Genomic DNA, 10,604 nt, shown 5'->3' on the forward strand with positions numbered 1-10,604 from the left:
TTTTTTTTTTTTTTTTTTTTTTTTTTTTATCAAGGCAAACCTTTCTTCTCATTTTATACATACTGCTATTTGTGTAGTACGAGGCCTAGTGAGCAAGAAATTCTGAGTCTGTTTTATTAACAGTACTTAAAGAAACCATGGGAATTATCTTCTGTTTTTAAATTCAACCGAAAGCACTATCTTGCAATGTGACATCTTTTACAGTTTTAGCTGTTCAGAACTATAAAACTGATTCCTGGGAGTCTTTAACCTCCTATACCTACCCCACAATAAAAACTGAAGCCATGAAATCAGTTGCCTTTAATATTCAGTAATAGCAACAACATTAAATGTTACTGAAAGACAAACGTACTTACTCTTTTTACAATAGTCAGAACATCTTTATCTTTCTCCTGACACAGTAGTTTTCTTATACATAACTCTAACTGCTGTAGTAAATGTTTGTCTGTGGGAACCTTTAGAGTAGATTTCACTTTTGGCAACAAGTAACAAAGCTTCATTCTATAGGAAAAGGAATAAAGAATTTAACTTTTGATGCAGAACACAGGCAATGATTTCCTTCTATTGTTTGGTAAAAGCTATAGCCAATTTGATTCCACATCATGCCTGCTTTTATTTTGCAGACTAAATCTTAACCTAATTTCTATAAAGTCCTTTGAAAATTAAACAGGCTGTATTATTAGCCATTATCAGGATTAAGAATGAAAAGCAAACCAGAACAGTAACAAAAAGCAAATGAACTGTAAATATTTCCCAGCCTAGAACAAAATATTCTAAAGCACCTCACTGACCAGCAGTGTAAGTCCTATTTGCAAAAATCACTAAGGCCAGACTTTTAAAGGTGTTCAGTATGCAAGGAAGAAGACATGATTTACAAAATTGATTCAATGCTTTTGATTCCCTCATGCACTTCAGTACTTTTAAAAATCAAAGCCTTAGGCACTTAGCAGGAAAAACAGAAAGACAAACACATATCCTATATAATTTGCACTAACTCTCTTTTAAAAGAGACAAACAAAAACCCCTAGAATCAAGAATAGATACTCACACAGTATGGGTGCAGACAGAATTGACAATTTTCACCTGATCTGGCCACAAAAAGCAGTTTATAGCTGTGACCAAACACAAGTGCAAGGCTGCAAACAGCTTAAAACAAGGCCAACTGGGTGAAAATCTGACCCCTCCTTGCATGAGGTATCAGAAAAAGATGTTACAAAATGTAGCATCTTTTGTAACTTGTGTCTGCAGAGCTCCCCCCTTGTGGCTGTTTTCAGAAGAAGAGGGAGGAAAGGGAGCAGAAGGAGTTCAGTTTGTGGGTTTTTCAGCCTCCCCTGGAGCGTGGGCCAGGTGTATTGCAGCCTCCCTCTCCACCCAAACAGAGGTGGTGCGGGGCTCCAATTCACCCACCCCACCCTTCAGCACCAACTGGGGAGCCCCAAGAATAAGTTCCCTCTGCTGCCTTTCCCTCTCCTATTCTGAAAACAGGGAGCAGTGGCAGAGAGCCTGGCCACTGTTATGGGAACCTGGTTGCAGGCTCCCAGCCCCAACTACATTCCCCTGCCCCCTGGAACTAACAGTGAACTTCTGTTTGGTCTGGGCTAACCTTGTAACTCAGATAGTTTTGAAAAAATATTTCTGAGTTACATCAGGGAGCTGCACTTCTCTCTTCCCCCTAAGTAACAGGAGAATGGATAATAGCCTGTTTATCTTTAGTGAACTTCAACCCTGGAACAGACAAAACTTAAACTGATATAAACTTGCACCGATAGCCTGCATCCAGACAAGCATGGATGTTTGGTTCCTCAGAGCCAAGAAGCAGGAGCACCGCTTCCCACTGCTTGTCCCCAGAGAATGCCTGTGCCATACATGCTTGGGTGCACAGCAGCTCACCCCAGGTGGGTAGGGGAGGCTGGGACCAGCAACTGTGCTGGCCCCAGAAGCTTTACCTGAGGTTCTGGGGGCTGGGGAAGCTGCAGCTGTAGTACTCCTGAAGCTGGGAGCCTGTCTGGCAGCCAGAGCACAGTTGCAGAGAGCCAGGCTCGGTACTGCTACTGTTGGTGCTTCTTACCAACACAGCACAGAGGAAGCACCCACCACTGTCACTTCTCCCCACCACAGCAGGAGAGGAAGTACCTGCTGCCACCTCTTTTCCCTGCCACAGCATGGGAGGGAAGCACTGGTTGCTGCTTCTTCTCCCTGCTGTGGCATGGGGGAAGCCCCTGTTACCTGATATCACTGAAGCCACACACGTGGGCCAAATCCAATGACTCTTTGAGCCATAAATTGCTGACCCCGGCATAATCCATAAGGAAGCTACTGCAAATAAAGCTAGGGTATGAATTTAATGAACAATAATTATTCCCCTCACCCCCCCCCATGTGGATACTTAGGGCACCTATAAACAAGTAGCAAGGCTGCTCCAACACACTGTAATTACAGCACATTGGAGCAGACTCTATTAATAGAGTCTGCTGTAGCATGGTAATTACTGCGCTCCAGCAGATTCCCGCATCTCATGTATCAGCATCCCCACGCTGAAAAAAAGGCAACGGGGCACTTTAACTCAAGCTCATTCAACGAGCTTGAGTTAAAGTGCCCCCGCCACAATTTTTCAGCGCAAGGATGCTGATACATGAGATGCTGGAATCTGCTGCTCCTGGACCCACTCGAATTAAAGTGCCCCCTCCCCCACCACTCCCAGAGTACCTGTATAAACGCCCTTAATTCTGTACTTCCAAAGCACACTAAACTAAATGATAAAAAGCACACGTAGTGCAGAATACGTATGTCCATACTGGAAATTAGTGAGGAATATAATTACTTCGCAATAACTGTTTTGAGATATTTCCCTTTATAGACAAGTCCTTAGTCACTTTTGATAGTTTTCCCCTTATGCTCTCCCTATATCATGCATAGCTGAAGAGCTTTATACTGTGATACTATGGCCATGTCTATGTTCCTTCCCTCCAGCCCCAGATCTGCCACTGAGTGCACTCCAGACCAGCAACCAGGGAGCATAAAGAGCTTGGAATCAGGCTTAAGCTCTAGAGTGCCCTTACTTCCAAAGGTGCAATCAGAGATACTCAGGGCCATGTTAACTGCTGGCCTTGGGTGTAACTCAAGAGTGGGAGAGAAGGGCAGGCACTTATTTTCTTGGTGGAGGAGGGAAGCAGTAAGCATTGCCTAACATCTATTCTAAACACACTTTGCCAGATTCAGTCCCAAGAGTGGAGGATAAAAATAGAATTAGAAGGTAAAAGCCTAGGGAATAAAAGATGAAGAGGATGAGAACCATATTGAAAACAGAATTCAAGATCATCCTTGATAGATAAGTGCAATGCTACTGCACTTCAGATGCTCTAATATTTAAGGTGCTTACCTGAGACAATCATATTATATGCCGAATAAAGCTGGTTGACACGATAGTGAAAAGTGAAATATTATATCTATTTAACATAATATTACAGAACATGTAAAATACTTTGAAGCATGTTTTTATTTATTTGTAGCTGTTTAATATTCTCTCTATAACTGTCTCTACTACTTCCTGTAACAGCTCACTATAGTGTATACATATGACTGAAACTAGACAGTATCGAAACACGGCTGCACTACTAAGTTCATCTAATGAATTTACTTGCTCATCTGTTACTATTTTCTATCTTATTCCTTAGGTATTTTAACAGGTTCTCTTTTGCTGCAATTTGTACCTTAAGCAAAGGCTTTCAAATGAGCTGTCCACAATGACTCAGGTTTTGTTATTTTTTATCATCATCAATGTAAGAGTAATTTAAAAACCAGTAATATTTATGAGTTTGTATCATTCCTCCCAATGTGCATTATATTACATTTGTCAACTCTAATTGCATCCATCATCATGTTGCCACTTACCAGTGTTTTATCCTCTTTAATTAAACAATTTTGTCAGCCACTAATTTTGCCATGGCAAAATTCACCTTTTTATCCAGATAAAATACACAGCAAAGATTCATATATGGAATCTGGAGCCACTTCACTCTGAACCTTTTACCATGTTGAAAATTGATATGTTATTCCACACAATTACCACCCCACAGGCCAGCCCTGCACTACTCATGTGGCTTGCAAGATCGAATGGCTGGGCATTACTGACCTAGTATACTAAATAGCCATGACTTTCCTTTACAGGAGCATGCTTTGGAGTCTGTAATGCTTTAAAATCCATGGAAGTCTTAGCTTTGTTACTCAACACAATTAAAGAAGCCATTTCAAATCGCATTCATGTATGCCATGAAAATAAGACAGTTGCTCTTTTCCCATATAAGATATTTGTGCAATTGGTACAATACCTCACATTTGCTACTGGGTCATGTGTAAGCTCAAGCACAGGTAGAAAGAAGTATTTACAAAAGAATGATTTGGAAAATAGTTCCATAATAAATTCACAGGTATCTAAAAAACGGAGTCTATTCCAGTAACTTTTCCCTTGGCCCAGTTCTGGAAAATAAACAAACAATAAGTGAAAGCATTACAAAAGAGTATCTGTAAAGTTTTCGATCTAAGCTAGATTAATTTCTGAGAGTCTGAGAAAGTGATTTGATGGATCATTACAAAGCGAACAAATCTGTCACAAGCCCTATTATAATCAAACTATCTCAAATCCAGTCTCTAAATTGGCACCTGGACAACTGTTAGGTATTCAACTCCAATGGGGCCAGAATTTTACCCTTTAAGTTCGATTAGCCAATGTAAACGTGGAAACTACTAACATAGCTGGTATATGAAACAGAGCCTCACATGCATTTCAGGCCATGTACCACATACCACAAGCTAGTTTCAAACAATATCATTAATAAGGTGCCTTCATCCTTCTAAACTACTTTTGAGGGTCTACAATACAGATCAGAAAGCCTTAGGCTGCTGCTTTTAAATTACTTAAATCCTCTATAAATTATTCATTTGAGAACTTGAGATTCATCACTCTCTAAATTGAAACCTCTAGCAGTCTACTTTCCGATAGTAACCATACTTTGCATAAAGTTGCAGCTTCAGCAATGAAAATATTGGATCCCAGCAGCGTGGACTGCATGATCTTTCAGTAGATTACAAATCGCCTGCAAAGTCTTAGTTGAGTATGTTCCCAGAAATTTTCAATATATTTTAAGTAATGCCTGGTCACAAAATTGATGGTCCTGTATTCCAAGTACTGTCCTCTCATGGATGATACGGGATATAGTATAACTTTAAAAATAATCCACTTTTCATTCAAATATAATTTGCCTTTCAAATAATCAAGAGAAAATGACGACTTACGTTCAATTAATTTCTGAATAACCTCATGCCTCTGTTCCTGTTTGCGATTATAGCGTAAGTAAACACACAGAGTACGAGCAGCTGCTTTTTGAACAGGTAGCACATTCTTAAAAGAAAAAGGAAATACAGTTAAACCTCTTGAGTCAACTATAGGTATTTCTGGAAATACCATCATCTGCAATGACAGAAAAATAAGTGGGAGGCAAGGAATTTGTTGCAATATGTTTAACTGGACCAACTGTATAGGTGGAAGAAATACTGGCCAAGGTTTTGGGCAAAAGGCACCCTTCAAGTTGCTTTGTGCCCAATAACTTTTCCAACATCTCTCCCATCTACACAGTTGGTCCACTGAAATACAGCACAAAAACCCCCTTTGTCCCTCACACATTTTCTGGACCACCATAGCTGTAACAACACTCCACACCACTAGAAAAAGGGGCACAATTTTTTTAAGCCACTGGAAAGCTTGCCATTCTCACTTTAGGACTGAAATGACCAAACATTAAGTAGTCATTCCAGGCAAACAAAATACAGTCACACATGGTAAAGCAAATCAAGAAAAGTAAGCAACCACAGAATCTCTGACAAGCCTAAGTGATTTAAGCTTCTAAGTCCAATTTTCAAAGGAGAATTAAAGCCCAGATCTGCAAAAAACATATAGTGCCTCACTTCTGTTGATTTTCAGTGGAGTCAGGTACCTTAATGCTTTTTCAGAATCTGGGTCTTAAGCGTCTTTGACACTTGAATCTCCCTGATTATTTCTGCAAATAAGACTTGTGCACAAATGTCACCTGAACAGTTTTGAAACTCTTGGCATATATGCTCAGGCTTACCTCTCATTAGGCTTTTTCTGAATGTGTGATGTTTAGCATTTGGCTTTATTTTCTTTCTTGTTCCCTTGCAACATATTCCACAATGTGGAATCTACATTATTTTTTTTTTCATTCTAAGATGAACAGCTGTTATACATGCAGTTGAAATTCTCTGATGTCCACTCAGAGAAAGTACACTTACAAGCAGATTCTTTTAAAATTATACTGCTTTGTAATTCAAACTGTTATCCCTTTTCAGACTTCTGGCAGTCACACAATATTTTTCAAACAGAGCTGGTTGAAAAATTTTTGGTCCCTTACCATTTCAGATCATGTTCTCTCGTTTTAAAAGTCTGAGGGTAGAAACAGACATCAGCTAAACCCCAGCTGATCCACATGATTGGATAAAGCATGGATTGCTTGTTGTCCCACACTGAGCAGGGGTCCAGTGCAGGACAACAGGCAGTGTGTTCCCCTTGCCTGGGAATTCCTTGCATCAGTCACTGATCTGCACATCCTCGCCAGGACTTGTGCTAACCTGTGCCTCATATGAAGGTGCGGATCAGTGCAGATCCTAGTGAGGAGACACAGAAGCCAGAGAATCCCTGGCATCCCATGCCTCCACACCAGAACCCACACTGAAGGACGGGACCTGGCACAGGTCCTAGCATGGACGCAAGGGCTCCAGGAATTTCCCAGGTCCTGTGTCACAGTGGGCCTCCATGCCAGGACCTGTGCCAACCTGGAATTCACAAGGAAGTCCCAGCATGGAAGCAAAGGGCACTGGGAATTCCCCAGCTCCTATACCACGCCAGGAGCTGTGCTGACATGTGCCTTCGTATGAAGCACAAGTCAGTAGTTTCCCTGCTTACCCAAATGCGCCCCCTGGGATCTCCAGGAATGCCTCAAGGTAAGTGGGGAAAGTCAGGGTTTCCACACTTACCTATAAGTATCCTTGGAGATCTTGGGAGCACACCTGGGTAAGCTGGGAAACCCCAACTTTCCTTGCTTAGCCAGATGCATCTCTGGAGATCCTGAGGGCATGTCTCAGTAAGCAAGCAAAATTGAGCAGGCACTCCAAGGGCTCGAGGGGCCCAATTCTGCCCTGGAATTTCTGGGGTGCACAATTTCAAAGTGGCCAGCTGAAGAGCACAAGCAGCTCTGGGCTATCTGCACCCTCCCACCATAAACAAATAAGCTTCCACCACAATGAAGTGGCATAAAGTATTACTAGCTTCTGCTGTGGCCACCTATTTGGGCATTCGTAGCACAGAGAAAGCAAATAGATGTCCCTACCTCTTGCCATGCCACAATGTTTATGATGGCAACCAAGACAATGTCTGTTTCCACACTTAGTGTTTTACTTTGCACCTTTGTCATTCTATGAGCACATATAGACGATAAGGCTAGGGACAGACATTCAAAAAGCCCGAGCCTGAATTGAATCAATCTTTGCAGGTTAGTCTAACCTGGCTAGGCTAAACCAGTTCATAACCATACAGACATCCCCTCTGGACTGAGGAAACTTGGGCACATGCCTGCAGTGGCTCAGGCTAGAACCTGAGGGAGCAGTGCTACAGCGGCCCCCACTTCCCTTCTAGAGTGCTGAGCTGAAGGGGGCGTGGCCAGGCCCCAGCAGGATGCTCCAATTAGGGAGGGGTTCCCTTCCCTCTCCTTGATAACAGAGAATTTATCAGATCTGTTATCAGCATTTATCACCCCATCAGAAAACGAAGTCCCTCTCATTAGTTCAAGCTCTTCTTAAACAACTTTTTGCAAGGAAGAGAACATTCTAAGGAGGGACATTACCTGCTGATTAGCTCCAAAAAGCCCTACAGGCACTGTCCTGTCTGCCTTACACAGACACCTCTCAGCATTAGCTAGCGTATCACATGCTGGCTACTGTCCATGCTTTGAGAGGGAGGGATCCCTACTTGAGCTGCGAGCAGAGAGGTGGGGGGAAGCAGGAGGAAGCCAGGCAGATCATCGTGCCTGCAAGTCTCTGCCGGAACTCCAGCAAGGGAGCACAGGGGAGGGGCCAGCCCTGCTGTGAAGCATAGATCTCCACCCAGTCCAGAGAACATGCCGGGATGCTGGGGGAGTCTGGTTTAACTTAAACCAGCAAGGGGTCTGGGACAGACACTGCATAAACCAGTTTGACCCACATCAGTTAAGTCTGATGCTACATTCAACCAGGTTTATGTCAAACTGGTTTCAGCCATTTTCAAACTGGTTTATGTGCACTGAATGTCTATTCTGTTACAGGTTTAAACCAATTTCTGACCACTGAAACTGGTTTATGTATAATGTCTGTCCCTAGCCTAACAGTCTATTGTGTTTTTAGTTTTTGTGAACAGATGCAAACCAAAATACTTCAATTCAAATATGAAACTGCAGTGACCTGTGAGAGTTGCACTTCAGTTGCCCCAAACCCTAGTTGTTCTCTGTGGTCTAAAAACTCCAACAAGACTTTATTGTCAACAACACACCATGCCCACAGCACTCCCATGATGCACTTTTTCCTCAGACCAAAAGGGAAGGCCCTAGGAAATGTAGTAACACTAAGAATTTTGACCTACAGAAGAGAACAGGAGTACAGCAGGACATGGATCATTTGTATACAGGTGGTTCCATTCCACCTAATTTACAGTGGGTTGCAAAATAAAGGATAAGCCACTCAGCTGATTGTTGCAGCTATTACTTCAAAGGGAGCTGCTTCTACACTCAGTAGAACACAGCTATGGTCCTACATATCTTACAGGAGAAGTGATACCTCTGGAAATAAAAATTCCAGCAAACAGCTGGAGCACCTAGGCAGTCCCAAGGTATTTATGTTGCTACAGCATGCATATAGATATATATAGAGAGAGAATTTGCTGTGAATTTTTTTTCTTGGTTTCCTTTCTGATATTATTTCTCAATGTCAATCTATGTCTGGGTAAATCAAAGTATTTTTCTAAGATGTGGCCCTTCTTTTGCTTAATTCCTTAGGCCATTTTCATATTGCATTCTGTTCTTTGTAACAGCACATTTAATTCTGTGGTAGCACTTTATGAAGTAACTAGATTACAGAGCTGTATATAGACATATGAGAGAGAGAGAGAGAGATGTATGTCCTCATAAATCCTTGGGGCGCGCGCGCGCACACACACACACACACACTTGTTACTCTCTTGCAAAGATGAAGGGCTGTGAACTAGCTGGGGAGATTTTTTAGATATACAGATATCTATATTAGATATATCTATATATCTAAAAAATCTCCCCAGCTAGTTCACAGCCCTTCATCTTTGCAAGAGAATAACAAACCTAACCCTGGAAAGAATCCAGGTTCTACATAATAACTGGACTACAACTTCCATAAGGCATTACAACAGCATATCCACATCAAAATATCTGAAGTTTTGATTTTCATAGAAAAGCTGAAATTTTTGGTTGGAAATGTCTGACAAGATATATTTTCAATAGATGAGCATATTATAAAAGTACTACATTTACCAAAAAAAAATACAGTAAAGTGAGGTCATCTCTGTTTTAAGAAATAGCCATTTACTTTTTATTCAAATATCTCAGGGTCTAAAAATAATAAAAGGCCCCCATCTTCAATTAATGCAACTTTTTACTAAAATCATAAACATCCATGTACCTTAAGTTCCACCCCCAGTAAAGTCAAATTCACTGTTATATTACTTCAGTTTTACACCAATAAAACTGCATTGAAATAAGCAGAGTCTCAGTGGTATAAAACTGAAGCAGTGAGAAATCAGAAACATGAAGTTTGACCACACTTTTCCTGTAATGTTTATCTATAACCTCTACCTTCCCCATCATTATTTTTTTCCTCTTCAAGCTGCAGGAACAGTACTTCCATCTTTGGAAAGCACACACTTATTGTGGATGCTGGCAAGAACAAACCACAATGAAAATGTTTTCTTTTATATTATTCAAACTCTTCCCCTTAAATACTACAATTCTGCAATCTAGTTAATTCATAAATTGCTACCACAGAATTAAATGTGCTGTTACAAAGAACAAAATTCAATACAAAAGTATTTAAGGAATCAAGCAACAGAAGAGCCACATCTCAGAACAACATTTTGATTTACCCAGAAATAGACTGACATTGAGTAATAATATCAGAAAGGAAATCAAGGGAAAAAAAATTCACAGCAACTTCTAAATCTGGGTTTCCCCCCAAATGGTGGGGGATGCTCTCAGCAATTTCTTAGCATTCCATGAAAAAGAATAATTAATAGTCTCATTCAGCTGTATATAGAAGATATTATATGGATTTGAAATAGAATACAATTGATATTGTGTGTATATATATGTACACACACTACGTGTGTATGTGCACACACCATATTTATATTACATTAGTCATTCTGAAGCATCAAAAACAAATATGAAAACAAAATGAGCTTGAGGCTCACATTTGTCATAATGATTGTCAACATTCTGTGCAGAAAACGGTAATAAATCTGATCACTCGATATGATA

The 10,604-nt window shown here is 40.9% G+C and overlaps 1 protein-coding gene across 1 annotated transcript in view; it reads right to left on the bottom strand.

Moving 5' to 3' along the window:
- Nucleotides 1-10,604, bottom strand: part of PPP4R4 (protein phosphatase 4 regulatory subunit 4) — a 195,802-nt gene that overhangs the window by 27,115 nt on the left and 158,083 nt on the right. The window contains exons 15-18 of the mRNA XM_019519907.1: nt 10,538-10,585; nt 5,293-5,398; nt 4,329-4,476; nt 357-501 (exon numbers count right to left, since the gene is read on the bottom strand). Of these exons, the coding sequence (XP_019375452.1) occupies nt 357-501; nt 4,329-4,476; nt 5,293-5,398; nt 10,538-10,585 (447 nt within the window). The remainder of the gene's footprint in view (nt 1-356; nt 502-4,328; nt 4,477-5,292; nt 5,399-10,537; nt 10,586-10,604) is intronic.

This window comes from Gavialis gangeticus, unplaced genomic scaffold (genome assembly GCF_001723915.1).
Source record: "Gavialis gangeticus isolate Ggan-Ray unplaced genomic scaffold, GavGan_comp1, whole genome shotgun sequence".
NCBI classification, from domain to species: domain Eukaryota; kingdom Metazoa; phylum Chordata; order Crocodylia; family Gavialidae; genus Gavialis; species Gavialis gangeticus.